Source organism: Lepidochelys olivacea (genome assembly GCF_965140295.1).
Source record: "Lepidochelys olivacea isolate rLepOli2 genome assembly, chromosome: 9".
In the NCBI taxonomy this organism is placed as follows: Eukaryota; Metazoa; Chordata; order Testudines; family Cheloniidae; genus Lepidochelys; species Lepidochelys olivacea.
Window position 1 is genome coordinate 22183547 of NC_140419.1, and position 25094 is coordinate 22208640.

Here is a 25094-nt window from a genome sequence, read left to right on the forward strand (position 1 = left end):
GGAATCAACCAGTCATCCTAAAGTTCCCCCTCAGCCCCTTGGTCTGGATCTATAGAGGTTTCCCTAAGGTATAATTGTCAGAAGTAGTTGAAAATACAGTCACAGAGAAGACCCTAGTCTGCAGACAGATTAAAATCAGGCCTCTCAAATTCTCAAGAGATACTCTTTTCCACTGAATGCATCAGATGAAGTGAGCTCTAGCTCACAAAAGCTTATGCTCAAATACATTTGTTAGTCTCTAAGGTGCCACAAGTACTCCTTTTCTTTTTGCGAATACTGACTAACACGGCTGCTACTCTGAAACCTTTCATACTCTGGTTTCTCTTCAGACCATATGCATCAAAAACTTGATACTGTGCCTCCCCTCCAGTGATTGGTATCCAATGAATGGGTCCCCACAGGTCCATAAGGATACAACGGGGAATCCGCTCTCCCCCACAGGTTGCAATGGACCCTCACCCATGGTTCGGAAGATATAATACTGCTAGTGATGGTGGGGTCGCCGCCCCGAGGAACAGAATCACACCACTCTCCTCTGCGCGTGAGGAGTGCCGCTCCGTCCTCGGGAAGGGCCAGTTACATTGGTGGTGGTACGGAACGGCGGTCGGACAGTTGCCCCACCCCGCCAGATTGCAGATTACAAGAAGTGGGAAAAGAAGCCGCCACCTTTCGCTCCCCCGAAGGGGGGGGGAGAGGAAAAGAAAGGGGGGGGAAGTCCACCGCCCCTTGCTCCCCAACCGCCAGTACAGCTTACGTAGGGAAATCTACAGCTACCCCCAGGCAGGCTCCACGGGGAGGTCCCCCAGCTCCAGTTACAAGGAAGAGAGCCCCCCAGCTCCACCTGTCCCCAGATAAATTACTAAGCACTTTGCTGGAGTCGCCCCAGGCTTCGCAGTCCTGTCAGCAGGCAGAGCTGGTACCTGGGACACGGAGCAGGCGGCGAGCTGCCCCGACAAGACTTCGGGTGATGCTGGCTCTGGAGAGTCCGGCCGGCTCCTGCCTGCTGCAGCTTGGCGGCTTCTACACTCGAAAATGGCGCCCAAACTCCAAACTCGAACCGAAATTCGTTAGAAACGCGCGGAGCATGCTGGGTAAAGAGGGGGCTGGTTGTCGGCCTCCCACAGGTTTGAAAGGATGAAAAAAAAAACCCTTCGGCGCCATATTGTTTTCCGTTACTGCGCGGAACGGGGTAAAAATAAAATAAAAATATTTACATTGTTTCGGTAATTTTTAATTTAAAGCAAATGAAAAGAACGTTACTTAAAGGCGTCTAAATGGGGAAAAAAATCCTACTCATTTAAATGATGCTGTGGGTCAATGGGAGGAGCTTCGTTGCCTGGTAACGGCCTGAGTGGCGATGGCGGACGAAACTGAAAAAGGAATAAATATATTTTTAAAAATTTTAAAATATACAATTATAGTAAATATATTTTTTAAAAGATATTAATTAACAGGCCGGTCCGATGACGTCAGCTGTTTGTCACCTGGCTTGGGAGGGTCCGTTAGGTAGACGGGGGAGTAAGGAAGTCTCGCGCGGGGATAAGCACGGGAAATCTCGCGGGAAGTAGCTATAGAGACAGAGCCGCTTCCCTGCGAGCGTTTGCTAACAGGGCGAAGAGGACTGAGAGATTAGTAAGTAGTCTCGCTCGTTGCTTCCCCCCGTATCAGGAGTTCTAGGGCGCCCTTAATGGGGGAGGCGGAAGCTTGTGTTAAATCTCTGAGGGTCTGGGAGCAACTGACAGCCCAAGTGCTAGCGGCAGGGTCCTGCCCAGGAGAGGGTTCTCCACGCTCATCCACTCTCCCAGCCTGTGACTTGTACCCCTAGACCGACCACCTGCCTTGGACAGGTACATTTCTAAAAGGAGAGTTGGAGGGGCTTCCCCCTGTTAGCAGAGGTGCTGGAACAATTTATATAGTGGGGGTGCCAAGAGCCATTGAACCAAACTGTAAAGCCTGTATAAAATGGAAGTCACTTCAAGCCAGGGGGTGTGGTGGTACCCCTAATTCCAGCACCTAGGCCTGTTACCTGTCCTGGGGAAGTGAGAGGATGTGGGGTAAGCCCTCTACTCCTGTAATGCAAGGGTCTGGAGTGGCAACCCACTATAATTTCCCTGGGGAAACTGGGAGGGGGGAACCTGGTCAAGAAAGAGCTGAGGGAACACTCACTCCATCCTAGTTTGTGTTAAGCAATCCCCCACTACAGCCTGCCTTGAGGAAGGGGAAAGGCAGGGTGGTTTTGTTGGTCCCTCTAACCTGCCTGGTGAGAGCATGATGAAAAGTGTTTATTACTGTAACCTCTTCCCAGGATGGGTTCCCACAGTAACTTACCCGAAGGAAAATTGTGGCATGTGGCTGGAGGGAGGGGCATGAATGGAAGATGCTATGAATGGCGGGGTGGGGGAGTGTGAGTGGGTGAGCAGAAGTGGGTGGTGGGATTTAGAGAAGCATAGGAGTTAAGTGAAGTTTTTGGAGAATGTCACAAGGCTCCGGGGGTAGAGGGACTAGGAGTTGTGCAGGAGGTGGGGATGCAGTGGGGAGAGTCCAGTTCTGTGCTGTAGCATTGGTGTATCTGTCCCCACAGCACTGCTTTGGCATATCAGGGAGCTAAGACAGCAGCATTATGCAGAGGGACTGGTCTCTCACCCTAGAGATCCTTCAGTCACATCTCTGTTTCTTTGCCATAAACCCTCCAATGTTCCCATTCAGCCACCTGTAACTCACTCATTTTCCTGCTCATTCTCCTGTCTGTGTCTCTGTCATTCTTGTTCATGCTTAATTCCCCAGTGCACTCTGCAGCTGCTTCACAGTGGTAGGAGAGGAGATGGGGTACTTAGCAAGGATGGGGCAGGGGACATAAGAAGATGAGTGGGGTTGGGGGAGCAGAGAATTCTGGGGACTCAGTGTAAGATAAATGAAATGTGTTGAAGAGTGGGACTAAAGGGATATGTGAGGGGGGTGCAGGTGAGTTACTATAGGTGCAGGACTCTGCCTGGGGCATGATAGAGGAGTGAATCTGTGCAGGGGGCAGGGCTATGGGGAGGAAGCATGTGAAACACAGATCTGTAGTAGGGCCTTAGGGTGGATAAAATATCAGTGTTGGTAGCTATCTCTGTGAATAACTCTCAGTATTAATACATACATCTTTCTGAAAACCAAAACAAATATATTGTTTGTTTAGAGTTCAGGTTGCTCCAGTGCAAATCCCACAAATACCAAGAAAAGTACTAGTTAAGGCAATCTTCATTCATATTTATTAATGTCGTCATGTGATTGAAACGCAGTCACAGACTTATCACTTCCCCCAACAAAAACTCCCTTGCTTGATTATTTAGAGAGAGAATGAAATATAGCAGTGTTAAAAAATTCAAAGGCTTTGATAAATCCATTGTGAATCTATGGAGACTTTGGTTAGAGGGCTGTCACATATTTAAACTTAATATACAAGGCTGCACAAAGCTGGCACAATTTAAGGACCCAATTCTGAGAAACACCTTATGCTGAGTCCTCTTCCCTTCAAGTACCTATGGAATTAGTTCCTAAACTAGTGAGATTTTGCAATACCAGGACACACTCAACAGAATCCTTCTTCACAAAGGAGAGAGTTTTACAGCCTCTCCAAGTAATAGCTGGAGGCCTTAAATCACGCTCACATTCCAAATTTTGACCCCAGGTAGATTAAAAGATTATGTATTTAGGTTTATAGAGACTAAAGTGTTATTTGGACATGAAAAAGCCTAAAGTTGGAGATTTTATGATTATAAAGATTACCACCTGAATGAGAAATAATGTGAACTAATGAAGTGCTGTCTTCCTGGTTCTGCAAATGGGTGACCTAAAACAACAGTTCACAGATATGAACTACCCCATTCAGCTAAGCGGTGAGACACCTAATGCTGTCAGGCACTATTGTTAACTATTTCCATGCTGATCTCTTTAGCAAACACCTTTAGCTAGTGTTGCTGGTGAGGAAAGAAGAGTTCAAGCCCACCTCTTTCCTCCATTAAAATCCTCTTCATCCTTGCCTACAGTGTTGAAGGAAAGAGAAGATGCATCCCCCTTCTCTGCACAAAAAGCCTCAAGTCTTTAAGATATTCTTTATTCATTGTACTTAACATTTACTTGTGTGTGAGCTAAATTCCAAGTTGTAGTGACTAACAGTGGCATCTGAATGCTGTTCACTGTCCTCTGTGAAAGGATTTGGTGATCTCAGTCTAGTTCCTAATGAATATGTGTGCATAGTACTGTTTGCAATCGTGGGTATTATGATAACTGACCTCTTCTTTTTTTAAAAAAAAAAATTTTTTATTGGACCAACTTCTGTTGGTGAGAGAGAAACTTTGGAGTTTGGGAAACTGAGGCAATGTCTATATATTACCGCTTATGTCCGTATAACCTGTATCGCTCAGGGATGTGAATAAGGCACCTTCCTGAGTGAAATAAGTTACACCAACAAAAGTGCTGGAGTTAGTACTGCAATTTGGCTTTGGCGGAGGCACAACAAGAAAACTGTAGTCACATGTAAAGAAGATTAATACTGTAAATTGGGAGTAAATATATTTCTTATTAAACACCCTAGTTAGTTATGTCCAAAAAAACTGCATTAAAAGAACATGAAAGCTGCAAAGCCATTCACTCAAAAGTTAGGAAATGTTAGAATTAATGTTGCCCAGACAATCTTAATTTGCCTCTCCTCCCCTTGAGTGTATGCATTATGGTATAGTCTTTAATTACATGATTACATACTACTTTTTCCACAGGACTCCTATCTCTTTCATAGCATAGGATAGATGGTGTTAAGGAAATGAATCAGGGTTGTGTAGTGGATGAGAGATTTGTCTGTAGGACTTCTGCCTCATTTGTTGCAGTAGGTGGAAGGCGTATAGTGAATGAGGCAGAAGATTATAGGAGAAGAAAGGATGATCTCATGGTTAAAGTGTTGAATACCATCTTGGCAAACTGGATTCTATCCATGCCTCTGCCACAGAGTTCCTGTGTGATGCTGGCCTTATTCACTTAAACTAAACTTTTCACAGCCACTGATTGTGTGTTCCTCTTTTTTGAGGCACTCAAAATGAGAGCTGAGGCCAGATTTACAGAAATGTTGAGCACTTCACAACTACAACTGAGGTTGATTGGAGTTGTGCTTTAAACATATAAAGTACTATAATAATGCTAGGGAACCTGAAAAATCAGATTATAGGTGTCTCTAGTTGGGTACCTAAAGTTAATGGACAGTTTTGGCCTTAATCTGTCTGTGCTTCAGCTCTCCAGCTGTAAAATGGAGATAATATCACCACATTTCACAGGGACGTTGTGAAAATAAATTCATTAATGTCTGTGAAGCACGTGGATACTAGGTGAGAGCACCACAGAAACAAATACCCATGAGAAAATCAATTTGTGTTCAATGTAGGGTTTGCGTCATATGTGTTAACTAAATCTGGTGCCACACATTGAATGAAGAGAATAAAAAGAAATGTATGAGGCAAGTATGTATTCATGTAGTTAGACTATTTCATAGGCACATAGGCTAAATTAAGGTTACATGGGCAGTGTTAATTCTGGCATTTCCTAACTTTTGAATATTTGACTTTGCAATCTTGTTTTTGTTGCAGTTTTTTGTAATTTCAGTTCATTTTATAAAAAAGGTTAATACAGTAGTTCTACGATTTGGAACCAAATTGACCCCCAACTTGGGTACCTTTAGATCCACAACACCAACTTCTTTCATTTGAGCTCACTGAGTAACTGGTAGCAGTAGCAGGCTATCATCCTCTGTGGAACAGTCTCTAGATGGTCATGAGACGCTTTGCCAGTGGGTTTCACAGCCTGCTTATGGCAGAGGAAGGTAGAGATTCTGGATTCTATTGCTGGTTCTGAAGAGTAGTATTCTGTAATGGTTATAGATCCTTATTCCTTCAGCTCATGTCCCTGGTCCCCTGCATTCCTATCTTCCTCCTCTGTTCCTACCCACCATTGTTGTGCTTCAGCTCCTGTTCCTTCTCCCTCTGCTCCTATCCACCCTCTTGCATCAGTTCCCATCCACCTCTGCTTCCTTTCCCCATCCTCTGGGTCCTGCAACCCCTTGTTCTCTCTCTCCACCCCTCTCCTATTCCTCACCCGTCTGCATTTCAGCCAGGCTGATTCTTCCTATTTCTCTCCAGTGTCTGGGCACCTGCTGGGGGAGCACTGAGAGTTGATGATCTCCCTGCTCTCAGTACTGGTGCATGTTACCACTGCTGCCTTGGCATCCAGGAAGAGCAATTGCAGGGAAACCCTTGTTCAGTCTCTGCAGCCCTGGGATGGAGCATGTTCAGTTGCTCTCTGGGGATGGTATGTGCTCAGCAAAAGGACTCTTCAGAGAGTTTAGGTGCCAGACTCTAACAAGTATCTACTGAGCTTGTGCAACCTGTTTTTTTTGAGGTTCATAACTTGACCACAGTTGGGTAAATTTTCTGGGGGATGGCAAAAGCCACATCCCTGACACCAGGGAAATACCCCATGCACCCAAATGTCAAGCCCTTGCCTGAAAGCATGGAGGTAGTAGAGCTTCTGGACAAAAAGTTTGTAGGTTTTCTTTTCTTTTTTTTTTTTTTAACATGGACAAAATAATGTATTTAACTCCTAGTTTCATTCTTGGAAATGGCTGAATGGTTCTAGCTGAAACTTTATTTAAAAAAAAAAAAGTGTGAGGCAGAAACCTAGGATGGAAAATTTCAGCCCAAATGGTTTAAAGTTTGATGAAGTTATAAGCAAGTGAAAACAAGATCTTACAGTGGAAAGCTTTCAGGATGCATTACCAGCTTCACCTATAATTATCCTTACCCTGTAGTGGCAAGGCATGAATATCTTTATACTCTGATTGGTTTCTCTCTCTGATTTTTCTTGTGATACTACATTGAGGGATGATGTTTTCCAAGATGGTCTGTGATTTCAAACCGTTCATAAAGGGTACCCTGTCCTAATGTCAGTATACTCTACAGGACTGCACATTTTCAACATATACTCTTACAGTTAAGCAGTTCTAGCATCACTTGTTCTTGAAATTGTTTAGCACAGGGGTTCTCAGGACAAATTTTTTGGTGGCCTCAGAGTGTGGCCACCAACTCTTGCTGGTGGCCGCTCTCACACTTTTTCCTAAAACACTTAATTAGCTTTAGGAAAAACAAATAAATATGCATATATACATGTCCAAATCATTGTAATTTATTTATTGCTGCTAGTAAGTCTGTTGTGAAAAGTGATATTAACAAACAAGTATCACTTTCCACAGCGGACTTACTCAGGCCTGTCAAGTCTGGGGACAAATTAAGCCCTAGGTGGGGGGTCGGGAGAGGCATCAGGGGACTGGAGCCTAGGCTCTGCTGCTGCACAGCCAGGGCCCAAAGCTGGAGCCCCAGTGTCCTTGGGAATGTGGGGAATTCACTGACTGCCTTCTCCTCCAGCATTGTACCCCAGGTGTCTCCATAGGGGCGCAAGGCCTAACCCCTGCTGGTGGCCTCAGCAATCAACACCAGGGCAGTGCATCTGAGAGCAACAGGGAGTTGGAGTGGCTGCTATATTGCGCCCCTCTCCCCCATCACAGCCCAGGAGGCTGTGGCTGCAAGAAAAGCCCTGGTGGCCACATTTGAGAAACACTGGTGGCCACATTAATTATCCCAGTTTGCTCATTGCAGATGCACACAGCACTTTCTCCTACCAATGTTGTCCCTGCACATTGTGGTACCCATTACATAATTCTGAACATAGCTGTCTTGAGTAGGTGCATAGCATGAAAGAAAGTCTATACGTGGCAGGGGTGGATCAAAATTAATGATTTTTTTTTTTGATAAAATGCTTTTTGAGGGAAAAACCTATCTAAAGATACATTATAGCTCAAAGAGATCTCATCATGGACTACGGATTATAAAGTCTAATTCTATAGTATGAGACTATATATTCATGGAATGCTTAAGAAAAGTTTCGTAAATGAGTTCCCGTAGTTCATGGATTAGGGACCCAATCTTATGAGGTTCCAGAGGCTTCTATATAGATTAGGTAGAATAATCTATCTACCCAATGGGACTCAGTGCTCAGTCTAGAACAGGGGTTCTCAAACTGTGGGTCAACACCCCTCAGAGGGTTGCAAGGTTATTACATGGGAGGGCTCGCGAGCTGTCAGCCTCCACCCCAAATCCTGTTTTGCCTCCAGCATTTATAATGGTGTTAAATATATAAAAAAGTGTTTTTAATTTATAAGTGGGATCGCACTCAGAGGCTTGCTATGTGAAAGGGGTCACCAGTACAAAAGTTCAAGAACCACTGGTCTAGCAGATGCCATCAGAGATGCTTAGTTTTGCAGGTCTCAAACTGCGGATTTGTGTCTCCAGAGATAACATGTTTCTTAACAGCAAAAATGGTTTTTGAATAAATCATATATAGAGGTGAGAAATAACGGACTTCGACCCTATTTTCCCTCTGCAAATTTGTGTACACAGAGTCAATCCCTTACCTCTTTCTAAAAGTGCAAAGTTTCAGAAAGTTCAATGAATAGAAGATTGTTGGGGGCGGAATAGATCTGGACAAGGAGAAGAAGTCTGGAGACAAATGTGAGAAGGGAGGGAAAGGCAGTAGAAACAAAAGTGAAACTGTTTGAGCAGTATTTTCCAGAAGTCTTGAGGTCTTTCTGATTGTAGCCTTCATTGATTTGAGATCTACCATACCATTCTCTCACTAGAAAGGAAAACCTATAATGGCAGCAGGCCGTAAAAGAGACCCACTTTTGGAATAAGAACCATTCAAGAAATATGTTTGCTGATGATGTTTTAAAGAAAGTCACACCAGTGAACTGGTGGAAGTCATTTAAGCATTTGGATTCAGAGACTGTTGAAGTGATAATCTCACTTTTAACAGCAGTAGCTTCTTCTGCTGGTGTAGAAAGAATATTTTCTTCCTTTGGACTAATTCATTCCAAACTGAGGAGAAGTCGGGGACCTGAAAAAGCAGGAAAACTTGTTTTTCTTTTCCAGATTATGAACAAACAGGAAAATGAAGGTGAAGACGACTGAGTTAACTGCAGAAGCCAATATTTTAAGTTTCTCATGTTGACCTGGTTGACATAGTCGATTTAATTTTTGTTTTTAAATATTTCATTAACTACTTTAGTTAAAACAATTTTAACAAAAACAAACCTGATTTTAAAAAACTTGAATGTTTAACTAAATTCAAAAATTCATATGCTTGTTTCGTTAAAATATTATGTTTGCTGTTGAAGAAAAAAATCCAGAATACATAACGTTGTTGTTTTTAGTTACATAAAACAATGTAAATGTCTGTCTGGTGATGTTCTCCTCCAAAAACAGCATGGCAAGAAAATCCTCCAAATATTAATGATTAACCTGTTGAATTGGAGATAGTTCACCTCCCTAAGACTTTATAAATATCTGCTTCAATTACCTTTGCTAAATTACATAACCAAACAATCATTCATTTTCTGATATAGCTGTTAAACTAATCTGAAAAGTTTTCAAAATAAATCACTTAAAAATGTATAGTGTGTACCTTCTAAAAATGAAACTTACATCTATCTCTGAGTTGTGAAGAATATGGATTAAGATTATAACAACCAACAAGAATGCACTTTTATGTAGAAACCCATGATTAAATCAAGTCTTCCTGACTAGTGATTTAAATCAATTTGATTGAAATCAAATCCACCCTGATACTTGGTAGCCTATTACATGTTACACATATGCAATATGTGCATATTTTGGACCAGATTATTAGTATAAATTAACATAGCTCATTTGAAGTCAGTAGAGCTATGGTAATTTAAACCAACTGAGGCTCTGGTCCAAAATATGTAATCTGTAATACTTAGAGAGAGAGACACTTTTTTAAACCCCTTTTCTTCAACGGTCTGTCAGTTTATTCTAGTGATTAATTTTTAGTTATTCCGTCCTGCCCATGGAGAGAGGCATACGTTTTTGTATGCAGATACAACTGCTAATCGTCATCTTATGTTCAGCATGCCTCAGGTGGCATGTGATCAGGATTCATCACCAAATTTGGTCTGCTGGTTGTATCATTAGCTTCCCCGGTGTGGGCCTGGGTACTGATGGGGAATGTGATGTGAATGTTGATCCTTGCCCCCCAGTAGTCAAGAACTGTCAGCAAATCTGCTGCCTGTAAATGCCAGCCATGTACTTCTTTGACTTCCTATTCTTCTTTGGTCAACAATATCACATACATTGCGCATCTATGCTTAATTGAAGACTTTGTATGAATTGTATTGCTGGCCTTCTTTAGAGAACATGTGCAACATGAATTGCTTTAAAACATTTTATTTTGGGTATTCATATTTTCCTTTTTAATGGTGATTACTCATGACATTTTAAAAAATCTTTACAGTTGTAACCTATCCAGTGAAGAAATCATCTTTTATACTTTTTATTGTTTCATCTGGACTAGCAAAACCAAGAAATTTAGAAAGAATGAGGCTGAAGACTTCACACTTAAAGGAACCAAAACATATCCTTTGTCTCAATACAAAGTGTATTAACTTTACACTGCACTCTTGGTAAAATAGTATTATGTGTATCATGTTCTAGTAAAATATGAGATGTGATTGATTGTAAAGACAGTGCAAAGTTATTTTACAGATTCTGGAGACTTAATTTTTTTTAAAGATTTTTACTGTTTTCTGCAAAATGTAAAGGCCCAATACTACAAGATGTTGAGCACCTCAAGCAGGGTACTCGGTACCCTCCATTCTCAGTAATTTGTGTTGGAATCTAGGGTGTTCAGCACCTTGCAGAAGGTGTCAAGATTTTGTAGGAAAGCTTTTTGTTTGTTTTTTCCCTTTCTTCTCTTAGAGGTTTTACTCTTGCAAAGAGATTTTCTCATGCAGTTAACAATTGCACTCCTTTATCAATTTGTCTGCAATAAGACTAACAAACGATAGTACCAACAAAGGGGTACACTTACCTAATACCATCCTAGAGACTAACCAATTTATTTGAGCATGAGCTTTGCTCAAATAAATTGGTTAGTCTCTAAGGTGCCACAAGTACTCCTTTTCTTTTTGCGAATACAGACTAACTCGGCTGTTACTCTGAAACCTAATACCATCCTGTTACTCTTAAATGAGTGATCTCCATCCCTTGTGTGATACTGCTATATGAAAACCAAAATCTGACCAAATGTGTTTTAACTTATGTATTTTGACACCAAGGCCCTCCTGTATATGGAGCCTAAGCTTTTATCTGTGTATAATAGATGTGCTGTTTAATTAGACATGATACTTTTAAAGTCACATACTATGTCAAATTCCTTTTTTGCTCTTTATTTTCTTCCAACTCTCTGCTGCCTCTTTACATTGCATTACTTTTCTTTGTGTCAAGATCTTACACAAAAATAACTTCTGTATATAGATCTGTTTTTTAAATAGTCAAAATTAAATATTTTTATTTATTATTATATTTACTTATTATCACTTTATTTTTTTGCAATACTTAGAGAAGAGGTATATTCTAAGATTACTTTCAGTAACCAAAATTCAAGACTTCCTTAATTCAATTACACATAAAGAATTGGTTAGCTGTGTGGGCTGGACTACAGCTGATGAGCTGTACTCATGTAGTGATGATCACCACATCATGAAATGGAACTTGTTAACTAGTGAAACAACTCAAGTAGTGAAGCTTCCTGATGATATCTACCCCATAGATCTTCATTGGTTTCCCAAAAATATAGGTGGAAAGAAGCAATCCCAAGCTGAGAGTTTTGTACTTACAAGCTCTGATGGTAAGTGTTCTTTAAAATATGTAGACCTTATAAATTGCTAGTAAAAAAAATGCTTATGCCACTCTTAAATTCCAAATTATTTACTATCATAATGTGTAATAAAAGCAAATTAAAATATAGCAAAATTGTACTGGTTTTAAAACTAATTATTTTTACAAAATTGCTTCTGAGAATACATTATGCCTAATGTGATAGAAAAATACTAGTTACATCCCTTTTGATATCAGGTCAAATTCTGTCATCCTTAATTGAGTAAAATGTTCTTATTTTGTAGTTCATAAATTGATCTGAATGTGTGCATAGCTATATGGATGTCAAGAATTATAAAAATTATCATTTGTAACAAAATATATCAATTTTTATTTTTTGGAAGGGTGTATTAAACTTTATTCTTCAGGGTTTAAACCAATCTGTAACTGTTAGAGACCAGGATAAGACTAATGCTTTTTCTAAGAATCTGGTTCTGGTCACTGTCAGGGCCAGGATACTGGACTGGATGGACCTTGGCTCTGATCCAATATGGCAACTCCTATGTGTGGATTTTTTTCCTTTTACCCCTTAAAGAGATTTGACCCCAATTCTGAAATACACTGGCCAATCCTTGTACCTGTATGAAGCTCCACCACTTAATTCAGTGGGGCTCTGCACAACTGCAGGTGCCTGGCCCCATACACTTCAGGATCATGGCATTAAGTTTACTCCTGAGGAAATTCTGCGCCACTGTGCATCCAGAATTTGTGCAGAAGTTATGGGTTTTGCGCAGAATTTCCTTTTCCTCCACAGAAGTGGGCTGCAGAGCTGCTGGCCACCACTAGGGGCCGCTGATCCTGGCAGAGCACAACTCACAGGTAGAAGATACAGCCAGCGGGAGGTAGCTGGAGTGTTCCCGGCAGCTGCAATTCTCAGCATGCCCTGAAGGAAGGAGGTGGCATGCAGGAATCTCCACACAAGCCCAAGACCCAGATTCAGGCTGTTTCTTCCTCTGGATCCCTGGGCTCATGTGTGTGGTGTGTGGGGCCTGGGGGCAGTCTAGCAGCTGGGGTCTGGAGGGGAGGGGGTGCGAGTGTCTGGGCGGGGGTCCTGTAGGATGTGCGGGCTAAGGGGAACCCTATGGCTGGTCTCTGAGGGGTAAGGGGTGCAAGTGTCTGGGCTGGGTGGTGCCCTGCAGTTGGACTCTGGGAGAAGGGGGAATGGGTGTTTGGCACTGCTGCTGGACTCTTGGGGGAGGGGGCAAAGAAACAGGAACTGGGTTGTAGGGGTTTCCTTAACTTTCTGCTACTGGAGGAATTTTTTTGTCATGTGTTACAGACATACACCTCTACTCCAATGTAATGTGGTCCTCAGGAGCCAAAAAATCTAACTACATTATATTGAACTTGCTTTGGCCTTGAGCATTTCCATTATTAATAGTCACTTCCCGACCCCTGACTGACCCCTCAGAACCTCCGAACCATCCACCCCCCCCAGCTCCTTGTCCCCTGACTACACCCTCCAGAGACCCCCGCCCCAACAACCCCTCTCAACACCCGCCCCTATCTAAGCCCCCCTGCTCCTTGTCCCCTGACCACCCCCTCCAGAAACCCGCCCGTCCCTAATCACCCCCTACCCAACCCCCCTGCTCCCTGTCCCCTGACTGCCCCAACCCCTATCCACACCCCAACTCTCTGACAGGCCTCCCCCGAGACTCCAACGCCCTATCCAACTTCCCCGTCCCCTGACCGTCCTGCCCCCAGAACCTCCGAACCATCCAACTGCCCCCCTCCCGAGACCCTCTGCCCCTTATCCAACCTCTCGGCCCTGGCCCGGCACCCTAAACACACTGCTCAGAGCAGCGTGTCGGAGCCTGACATGCTGATCCACCGGAGCGCACAGCCCTGCCCCCCAGAGCGCTGCTTTACCGTATTATATCCAAATTTGTGTTATATCTGGTCACGTTATATCGGGGTAGAGGTGTCGTTGCTAATAGGTATTTGAAATAAATATCCAAAATAATTGAAACTGGAATGATTATATAGTGTTATTTTGACAAATAAAAATGCTAAATTTTGCAGAATTTTAAAATGTGCACCAAATTTTTAATTTTTTGGTGCAGAGTAATTAAGGGGGAAATATTTTTTTCTTATATTCTTACTAGAAATCTTCCCCCCTCCCCGCCATTTTCCCTCACTGTATTCCATTGAGCTATCAAAGGAAAAGTTTTGATGCAGAAATATAATTCTTTAACTTTCCTCAGTAATGAAAATGCACTGTGAAATAACCCATCCAGGAAAGACTGTGCTCGCTCTCTGTTGCTGCTCATACCTGTTACTCAGTGTGCTGGCAGAAGCAGCAATCAAGTGAAATTGAATGAATCCAAAGGACAGTGCACTGTGATTGCAAACTACTCAAAGTGCTTTCCTCTTCCAACCAGTATAACCTCCATCATACTCAGGTTCAGCTGTTCTTCATCCATAAGTTGATCTCATCCAAACGTGGGCCAGCTTGGTGTTAGTTACAGAAAGTATAGGTAGTCTTGTGTGTCATCTGTGTATTGTTGGCACTTAAGTCCATCCATTTTTACTATTTCTCCTAGTGGTGACATATAGATATGGAACAGGACCAGAGATAAACCAATCCTTGTGTGGGACTCCAGAAGTGAGTCTGGTGGCAGCGGTGCAGTTTCTCATCATTGCCTTTTGGGAACGTCCCTTCAGGAAAGATTCATACAATTTTTTAGTGTTTCTCTCTGGACCCCTGCCTGGTCTCTCAAGCAGGACAGCAATATCTTCTGGTCAACAGTATCAAATGCTTCACAGAAGTTCCAGGAGGATGAGAAAGGAAGTCTGTTCACCATCTATTACCAGCAGGAAATCCCCCATCCATCCCGCTAATGCTATTTCTGTCCGTTATTCTAGCCTGAATCCACGGTGTGTCACTGGTGTAGGATCCTAGCTCCAGCTAATGAGCTTGTCAGCCTTTGGCTAATTTCTCTGTGAGCTTTCTCAGGAGCAGAAGTTTTGATACTAGGCAGTTGCTAGCCTGATCTGACATCAGGGTCAGTTTCTTCAGTGGTGGTTGGACTTACTGTGTGTTTGAAGGAGGAAGGGAAAATTGTTTTCTTGAATGAGGCAGTGGCTGCTTCAGTCAGAAGTGGAATCAGTTAGTCATAACCCCTTTGTTGACAGGGTGTATATTGGATTCACAGGTCTTAGGTCAAGACCCATTGAGAAGTGAATGGACTGAAGTTAGGGGAAAGAGAGCAGTCTGTTTGGCTGGTTGATGAGGATTGGAGTTATGTAACTTGACAAGCCTTCTCAAATGCACATAATCTTTTCAGCCAAGTAGGATGATAGTTCTTTACAGCATGTGGTGCCAGGCTCTGCTGTGGACTGTAGGCAGTCATGATTAATGAAGTGTTTTACTATCTGTGTAAGAGTGCACTCACTGCAGTGCACCCCCCATGGCTGGGCATGGCAGCATCTCCTACCAACAGTTGATCTGGCCCTGCTGTAGTCTCTTCTTGTGACTTGGCCCTCCAGCTGCGTCTCACTTTCTGGAGTATCAATAATCCCACACTGACAGTCCCATTTGACACTGGTCATCAGTATGAAGTCCGGAGCTATTCCCAGACTCCTCTTCCGTTCTACTTCCTTATCAGATTACTGGCCCTAAAGCTTCTCCCTGGAGTCTTTTAACCAAACTCAAAAGTGGGGGTGGGGGGAAATACTAAAAGCAACTTCTTCTCCTTCCCTGGTCTTGAACTGTTAATCCATCGTGGATCCTCCCCCAGCTCTCTGTTCTGCAGAATGCTCCTTCCTGGACTCTTGATGTTAGTCTGGATCCTCAACTCCAATCTACCCCAAAGTCCATCTGCCTGTGGGTTGACCTTTCAGGCTCACTTTAGGAATCTGCAACTTTGCTATCCTGTCCCATCAGATCCAGGGTGTAAACACCCTCATGAAACTCCTCTGCTCTCTACTACTCAGAGAGGGACTAGCGTTGTGACACACACATGCACACTCATAGCTGCTTTCTACTGTGAGCTTTTACTCTTTATATAAACAACTCAACTCCTCCCCCATCTAGGACTCATCTTCAGTTCGGTCTGGCCCATGCTCCAGGTGCAGTCAGGTGTGTTAATTGGCCTCTCAGGCCCATTTTAACCATTCCGCCACCTGTGTGGGGTAAACACCCTGCCACACTACCCTGCATAGCTTCTGTAGAGGTTGTGAGGTAACTTCTCTCTGCATAAACTTGGAGAAATTCTTTGTGTTTCAGCCATTTATTTTTTGCTATTTGGCAGTTGAGTTTTCATGCCTCTCTCTGCATCTGGTGCAGCGGTCAGAAAATCAAGGGGTTATTTGTGGACAATAGGGAACCTCTAGCCTCCACAATCAAATCTGTTGGCCATTTGAAGGCCAGTGTGTAGATTGCTGAGACTAGAGTATTTTTTATGAAGATTCACTACATCATCAAATCCTTGACCTATGGATAGAGTGCTCCTGTCCTTTAGCATATTTTGGAATTTGATGGGATCCATGAGTTACTTGCCCTCAATTCCTATATTGGTGAACTTTAGGTTCTTTCTACTATGTGTTGTTCTGAATCTGTAGAGAACCATCACTGATGAAGTGAACTGAATGTGTACCCTTTGAAATTTGCCTTAGCATCATTTTTTACAGATGCTAGAGCCATTCAGCCCTTGTTGTATGCTCTTGACACTGAGCTTGCTTGTATCCTCTTTTTTTAGTAGTTTCAGATATCCTACATCAGGTCCCAACAAAGTCAGGATTCATTTGATGATCCAGACCCTTTTGAGGTTATTGCATTCTCCTCCTTTAGCTTTACACTTCCAGTTTGAGGTACAGTGATGGATGGAAACTTTTGAAGCATCTGTAGTTTTTTGGACTGGCTGAGGGTTTGAATAAGATCCAGATGCTTTAAACATCTTGGGGATGGGGGGAAGATACCATCCCCTCCCCCATGCCCACAGGCTTGTGTTAGATCAGAGTGTCTCAGAATTTGCTAGGAATGTGGCTTGAAGCCCTCCCATTTAGTTTAGAGAACAGCAAGAACTTTAGGGCAGAAGCAGTCATTCTTGTAGCTAAGATCATGTGTCAGCCCCAGTCCCTAAAAACATTTATTCTGCAGTGAAGGAAATATGGTTACATCCAAATTGCATCCTAGCTTCTTGCAAGAAGGTGGAGAAAAGTGTTCTGCACAAGGGATCACTTTGTTTATTATCCCACCCTTCACATGATACTCTGGTGGTTGACAACATTGGGAAAAATAACCAGCTCTCTCCTGAGTGTTCCCTCTAACATTTCCCATGCATATGCGGAATGAATTTTGTTATGTGCACCAATATGGAGGTGATAACAAAATTCAGGTGGCGGAGTGGGGCCAAGGGGTTCAGAGTGTGGGAGGGTGCTTAGGGCTGGGGCAGAGGGTTGGGGTGCAGTGGGGTGAGAGCTCCGGCTGGGGATGCAGGCTCTGAGATGGGGCTGGAAATGAGGGGCTCAGGGCTGGGGCAGAGGGTTGGGGTTGGGGGAGTTGAGGGCTGTGGAGTGGGGCTGGGGATGTGTGGTTTTGGGTGCAAGCTGCCCCGGGGATACGGCATGGAGAGAGGAGACTTCCCCACCTCTCTCTCCACAATAGCACCTGGGCTGATGGGGAGAGGCGCCTCTTCCCGCAGCTGTGGCAGATTTGGGGCCGGGAGAGGGGCACCTGAGTTTGGTGCTCCCACTCTTGCATCACTGTTGGGAGCATCACAAGTAGCTACTACAACCACTATCAGGTAGAGGGTGAGATTCTGCTCTGTGCAGTGGGCCAGCACAAACCTGGGCATCACTTGAGCCCTACCCATGTCCTGATGTTTCCAGATTTGCGGCCCTTTTGGGGTCAGTGTCTTGTGTGCTGTGCTAGGTGGTGAGTGTTTGCAAGATCAAGCCCTTATTAGTGACAGCTCACAAAACAGGGCTGGAAAGTGTAACCCCAAGGCACTGTGGGGCCTGCGCTACTCCACTGACACTCTGTAACCTGGGGCTGGGCTGGGCCTGTCAGGTACGGCCACTCTCAGGAGCAGCATGGAGCAGCACTGCTTCCCACCAATGCTGGCTGGAGCCTCTGGGGAGCACAGCTAGTGCACACCCATTGCAGAGCGAGCAGCAGCATGCGCTCCCTCCTGCCCTAGCTAGCACTCGGTGCTCCTTCCATTTGGGATAGGAACAAAGATCCAATATTGGGATTTCTGGGGGGACAGAGTCTGATTTCTCTCAACTCTAGTCCTTCCCCCAAGAATTCCATGACGATGTCTCCACCCTTGCTTAAAGCCATGTTCTGGGCAGACAGGGAGCTGCTGGGCAGAGGCACCGCTCCACCAGCTGCAGCAGGTCTGGGTTGGGGCTGGGGGAGAGGCGCCTCTCTCCCTGCTGTGGCAGGTCCAGGGCTGGGGCAGGGGGGCCTCTCCCACCGGCTGCGGCAGGTCCCAGGCTGGATTGGGGCCAGGGGAGGGGCACCTCTCCTTGTCATGGTAGGTCCAGGGCTGGGGAAGAGGCATCTCTCCCTGCCACAACCCTGGGCGCCTGTGTAGCCCATAATAGGCTGCTGCATAACTGTGCAGTTTAGAGGGAACTTAGTCTCCCCCCTTCCTCACCTTCTCCCTTGAGTCACACCTGTCAATTTCTTAAATGTTTGTGTTGTAGACCTTCTTATTAATAATTCAGTTGTTAAACGCCATTGCTATATACAACATACTAAAGACACAGTCCCAGCCACAAGGAGCTTATAGTCTAAAATACAAAGGTCAGATAAGAGAGACCCAGAAGATGGTGATAACTTGCAATTCTTATCGTGAGCTTTTATTTTCTCTTAAATATAAATGGGAATAGAGGTGAGTTAGTATTTGTTAGCCTTGCATAAGAGGTATTATCCTTCTGGTGTTATACTGGACTTAACTGACTTCAGATTTTATCATTGCTGGTCCTAAGCTGGTTACAGGGTTTCTTTGTGAGCAAAGTAAGATACAGAACACTCTTTCTCAATGTGAGAGTTACTGTTCTGGTTTGGGGATTGAGAAACTTGACAATAGAATCCAGGACTCCTGCATGGCAATGCAGAGCATGAAGAGTTGGGCACTAGACTAACCAGCATAGAAATTGCTAAAATGCAACTGATATTTCAATTTTACATCAATGAGTTAGTGAATCTATCTTTGATCAGATCTTTTATGTTGTCAGTACAGAATGTGGGTTATAGAATTGCAGCATCCTAGAATGGGAACAAAGTCCAGGGTAGTATATCGGATGTAAACAGTTACATTTACAAGAGTAACTGGTATTATTCCTATCAGCGCATTTAAACTGGATCCATGATTGTGGGAATCCGCATTCTTCCTGACCATCTTGCATTTTCTGGAGTCTCCCAAGCAGCGGCATTCTTCAGAATCATCATAAACTGGGCTGAGTTCTATTCTTGAACCTTAGCACCTTTTCTTTCACTGTGGGTGCACAAAATGTGAGGGGCATTTTGTGTTGGGATTTTTTTTTTAGCACTGCCTGTCGTCCCATCCCCCCTTTACCTTTCCTCTCCCTGTGGTTTCAGAATCTTTTTTTAGTACCTCATTTCTGCACAGTCTGAAACTTATTAATCCTATAAAGAGTGAAATGTAGACCATTATAGCTAGTGGCTATTTTGCAAGTTTGTTAGTTCTTGTAAGATATACTAGGTCTTAGTACAAAGCTTTCATTATGAACGTTTATTTCTTAAAATTGCTTGATGTGTCAAATCAAAATGTACAGCTCTGAGTATTTAGCAGATTGCAGGATTGGGGCCTTAGTGTTATGAAAAGAAGGCAAAGACTTATGCACGTGCTTAATTTTATGCACTGTGAGTAATCACATTGACATCAATGTTACAACTTGCAGTGTGTAATATTAAGCTAGTGCATATGTCTTTGCAGGGTCAGTGTTTAAATAGTCAATAATATGAATATTACTCTTAGGGAAATTGCGCCACTGCATGTGTTCAGAATTCATATTCCCTGCAGATTTCTTTGCTTTCCTTGCAGAAAAAATGACTTTTTGACAGGGAAGCAAAGGGAAGCCGCAAGAGCGGTTATGTGCCCCTCCCCGACAGCGGGGGCGTATTGTTTTGAGTGCCTGAAGAAGCCAGTGGAAAGGTAAATAACTGTCAGTGGTGTGGGGAAGCATGGTTGGGGATGCCCCAGCTGGTGGCTCCTACTCTGCACTGGCTAAACTCCTCTTCCCCTTGCAAGGAGTGGCAGGGGCCAAGTCAGACCCACCCCCAGAAACCTTTCCTGACTGCAGGAAGCTCTGCTTCCTGCCCCCATAGCTCTTCAGCTGCAGAGGGTGTGGAGGGAGGGATTGTCGCTGTATGAGGAGCTGCTCCCCAGTCTGCCCAACCCCTGTACATCTGGACCATCGTCCCCCTGTACCCAGAACCCTCTCCCGGCCAAGCCTCACACCCCAGAGCCGCCCCCGCCTGCCCAATACTGAGCCTCCCCCTGCACCAGACCTGCTGAGCCACCTGCACTTGAACCCCCACCCCAATGAGCCCCACTCCTGCTGCACCTAGACTACCATGATGAGCTCCCCCACACCTGGACCCCCATCCTTATGAGCTCCACTCCCACAAATCCAGACTCCCCAAACTGAGCCCCATCCACCTTCACCTGGACACTCCTGCAGAGTCCCATTTCCCCTGTACCCGGAACCCCCCAACAAGCCTCTGTGCATCCTGATCCTCCCCACACTTAGACCCCTTACTGAACCTCCCACACCCAGATTGCCTCACACAGAACCTCTCACCCCACACCTTGACCCATCCACACTAAACCCTCCACACTTAGATCCTGCTGGGCTGAGCCTGCCCCACACCTGGATCGGGGGCTAGGGCTAGGCATGCATGCAAGACTCTGTCCCTCTCACTTGCTATCTTTGTGCACCTGGTGAAGAGGGCAGGGCCCTGGGATGTTTCTGGGGTAGGCATGGCCCTTGTGCTGTGTCAGGGTTGGATGCAGCCTCGCTACGTGTCTCGGGTGAAGGGGCAGGGCCTACAGGGTGATTTCCCACCTCCGTGCAGCCAGTGGCCTGTGTTCCCCACTGCCATGCAGGAGCCATCACATTTATTTATTGACAAATAATATATGCAGAATTTAAAAATATTGTGTGCAGAGTTTTTGATTTTTTTTGGTGCAGACTTCCCTCAGGAGTAGAAGATGTATACTGTTCCCTACTTGTCCCTATTGGCATGTTTTAAACAAACTGATGTACTAAATTGATTACTAACTCAAATTCATTACTGAAACCCCAACAATTCTGTTTTGGGCATTGCAGGTGCCCAAAGGCATCTCTGTTGCATTTTCATCTCTTCCTATTATATTTGTTAGGGCATCCCGTGTATGAATGTAGTTAGTTCACAAGTCATGCTAAGTCATGCCTCACTGTACAAGGTGGGAAACAATTTTTCTTTGTATTTTCTCTCACTTAACTTAATTTTGAGGACATTTTTCAGAACAAAGTTAAATTTTTAGTCTGGGGAGGAAAATATACAAAAGACTCATTAGATTTTTCTGCAAAAGTGTTAGAATAAATTCAGTGCTTGAAATCCCACTGTCTTTGAACAAATGCCTTCTTTCCTAATTGTTCCATCTTTATAGAAATCAATATAATCTAGCATACAGTATCACTAGTTATCCTTCACACCAAAGATGACTGAAGGTTGTAATGTACAATTTTTTTTCTCTCTTACCAAATGCTTTCATATCACTAAAATATGTGGTAATGAACTTTATGGGTGGAATAGTAGATCTCTTTAGAGAACCAAATGGTCAAAAATGCTACAGGAAATGTATCAGCTATATAGATGAATCCAAAAACATCAGTTACTGGTTTGATTAATGATTCGATTAATAAAAAAGCTTTATGAATGCATCCTGAACTTTTTATAGCGGGGGAAAAGTAAAATGTTTCTCATAATAGCTCTACTGACCACATATATAATAAATTGACTTTAGGCCCCTCGAAACTATTTAAGCAGCACAGTGGCTAATATAAGACAACAGTTAAATTAATAATAACACATTTCTTGTAAAATAAACCAGTACTATAGTATTTTACTGAGTTAACCAGCTACTACTGATGCATTTAAAATCTGTTACTTTGGCAGTCAGCTTACACACACTACAGTATTCATTTTATGTATAGACTATTTTTGTGTGGTGCTTATCACCATAGTGTCTGAACACCTCACAAATATGAATGGATATATTTTCTCATCCCCTTTCTGAGATAGGGAAGGATTATCCACATTTTGCACATGGGGAACTGAGGTGTAGAGAGCAAGCCTGATTTTTCAGAAATGCTCAATCCAAAACTCCAGTGAAAACTGTCTATACTCAGCTCCTCTGAAACTCCGTTTTTAAAGGGTCTGATGGCAGAGACGCTTTGTACTGACTACAGTTAGAAAGTGATGTGTGCAAGGTTTTGTAGGAAGTCTGCATCATACACAGGAATAAATCCAGGATTACCTGGGTCTCAGTGTCATGGAAGACCATCCTTCCACTCTAGATTTCAGTTAAATGCAAAACAGATAAAATATAGGCAGAGTTGTTATGGTTGCCCAACACTTCCCGTTATAATACCCTGTTTTCATTTGTTACAACTTTGCTGAACTTTTCCAACCTGAAATTATCCATTCCAGGTGTCTGCTTCACCTGAATTTTTTTTGGAAATTGTCAGCTACAATGGTCAAGAATTGAGAATGAAATCGGGGAAAAAATGCATCATTTACCCATTTAAATATATATATATCTTGGCCACTGAATGAGACGGGGTCCTGAGGATAAACTAGTAGATGGGATCATATAATTAGTCTATATCGTGATGCATATACACATGGGGGCTCAACTAAGGTTTTATGGTCAGTCTTAATTCTAGCATTTCCCAATTTTTGAGTGCTTGACTCTGAAATTTTGATCTTTTAACTTAGTTGACTTTTTTTTTTTTTGACTGAGCTTATGAAGAAGGTCTTAAACACAGAAATGCAATCAACTTGAGTGTATGTAATGTGATAACTTTTGAATGCCACATCTGATCAATTCCAAAACTTCAGGGAATGTCCTAGGCATCAGTGGCTAGAACCCTATTCATTTTTGGGGAAAATGAGACAAATAAAAGGGAGAAATTGGGGGACAAGTGAAGTCTCTGCCGGCTCTTTAGTATAGCCATAGCCTCAAACTCCTCTGTAATTGTCTATCGATCAAACAACTGTTTGATGGCACCCATTAATATCTTCCAGCACAAAAATAGTCCAGTCTCATCTCTGCCTACCTTCCCAATACAGTTTAACATGTTGATAGCCTGAATGTTTTATCTCCCAGACATTGGTGAGAGGGAAATGGGGGACCCTAGTATAGGAAAGGGGGACACAAGCCCTGATGGTGGTGTGGAGATTGTGAGATCCCGTGGAGGCAAGAGGTCGAGGCAGAGCTCCTGGCATGGGAAGGGGATTGAAGGATTCTGCTATGGGGCACATAGAGCCTGTACCTTGTGGGGAGGAATGGGGGACCCTGAAGTAGGAGGCACATAGAACCCCTGGTATGGGATTGAAGGGGGGAATGGAGGGCATGGGGGAAGTGGGGATGGTGGTGCACATAGAGCAGCCAGTATAGGGAGAGAATGAAGGACCCTGGTATGGAAAGAGGTGAAAATGAGGGGAGCACACAGAACTCTGGTAGATGGTGGTTTGTGGGGAGTTTCAGGAAAAAGAGGCAGTTGGGAAGGTGTCACTCAAGGGGCAAGGAGGCACTGGGGGGGAGGGGGCGGGAGTGAATTAGCAGGGCTGGCGGCCCCCGACATGATTCCTCCCCAGAGCACACCCCATCCCTGTTCCTCCCGCTCCCTCCCAGCGCCTCCTGCACCCCAGGGAACAGCTGTTCCATGGTGTGCAGGAAGCTCTGGGAGGAAGGGGGAGGAGTTGATCGGGGGCTCCGCAGACCCGCTGGAGTACCTTCATGGATCCCCAGGGTCCGCAGACCCCAGTTTGAGGAAACTCTGCACTAGAGCACAGCAGCTAATCCACAACAGCTAGATAACCTCAGTTGGATGGAGAGTGAAGCAGGGTAAAGAAAGCAAAAACTGACTAATAAAATAACACCCTACCCATACATGTGTGCACACTAGCTAACGATAAACAAAGGTAGATGAATGAACAGATGCAGCAGGAGCCTTTTTTTTTTTTTCCATCCAAGCAACAGCTCACAATAATTGGAGTCTGCTGTACAGATCAGCACCTTTTATCTTTGTGGGGCAATTTCTACTTGGACAATTGTGATTAGAACTCTGAAAACAGGCACAGAGCACAGATAATTTATACTTTCAGCCTAGAGAAACCACTTTGTAAGCTGTCTCCACGGAAAAGTTTGCTAAGAAATTGTAACTTTATATTTCACTAATATTATTTATGAACTAACTTTTCTTTACTAATGTTCCTTGTAATGTTTATTAAAGAGTATACATTACAAAGCTGTTTTGGGAGGTTTTTTGTGTGTGAATCTTCCTTTGTGTTGTGAAAGTGTGTTAAAGTGACACTTCCACAATGAAACTACCAAATTTAAAAAAATCTCAAGTAAAACTTGGTAATGTACTGTCAGTGATGTAATATGCCTTATCATTATTGACTCATGACCCATTCCTGCAGTTTTTCTGAGTATCCTCAACAGCCAATTTATTTAATTGTGTGAGAACTGTTGGCAATTTGCCAGGTCCAGTGGAAGTTGAATATCATGTTTTTACTAGGCTAGATTTGTTTCTGATGGAACTCTAGACAATGGTGGAGTTATACGAGAAGTAAACTATAACCTTTTGGTTTTAATTCCGAGTCACATGTCTGTCTCTTGCAATATAACTGTTTATTTTTTACTTAAGTGAATGTTCTTGTCATTATTGTTGCTATTCAAAAAAATATAAATTTTTAAAAAATGTTCATAAGGCAATAATTAACAAAGCTCAGAGGATAGCTGTTTTTCACCTGATTTGTTTTACCAGTGTTGATGATATCATTTAACAATAGGCCAAAATTTAAAAGAGTGGCTTATGGTAGCTAATGAACAAAACAGACAAGGTTCATGTTCTGTGTTTGAATAGGCTGCTAATCTCCAATTTGAAATCCCTCCAGAAATGCAAAGCAACACTAAGTTTAAGGACAGTTTCTAGTTTCATTACATAATAAAAGTGCGGCGAGGGGGAGGAAAGACCAGTATTTTACATATCTGAAGGCTTAATGTAAAGCTACAGATGAGTCACTTCCAT

At 43.5% G+C, this 25094-nt stretch overlaps 2 protein-coding genes across 8 annotated transcripts in view; one reads left to right on the forward strand and one right to left on the reverse strand.

Annotated features, from left to right (window-relative positions):
- Positions 1-1052, reverse strand: part of SMC4 (structural maintenance of chromosomes 4) — a 94810-nt gene extending 93758 nt beyond the window's left edge. For 3 of the 5 annotated variants that reach the window (XM_084638691.1, XM_084638690.1, XM_084638687.1), the window contains exon 1: positions 921-1052. The gene's annotated coding sequence lies outside the window, so the exon portion shown is untranslated. Of the gene's footprint in view, positions 1-415; positions 611-920 lie in introns of those variants that run through there. The other 2 variants (XM_084638689.1, XM_084638688.1) reach the window with 2 other exon arrangements.
- Positions 1053-1497: 445 nt separating this feature from the next.
- Positions 1498-25094, forward strand: part of IFT80 (intraflagellar transport 80) — a 147739-nt gene continuing 124142 nt past the window's right edge. The window contains exons 1-3 of one of the 3 annotated variants that reach the window (XM_084639441.1): positions 1498-1632; positions 10390-10507; positions 11561-11784. In XM_084639441.1, coding sequence (XP_084495567.1) covers positions 10473-10507; positions 11561-11784 — 259 coding nt within the window. In that variant the 5' untranslated portion in view covers positions 1498-1632; positions 10390-10472. The remainder of the gene's footprint in view (positions 1633-10389; positions 10508-11560; positions 11785-25094) is intronic. The other 2 variants (XM_084639442.1, XM_084639443.1) reach the window with 2 other exon arrangements.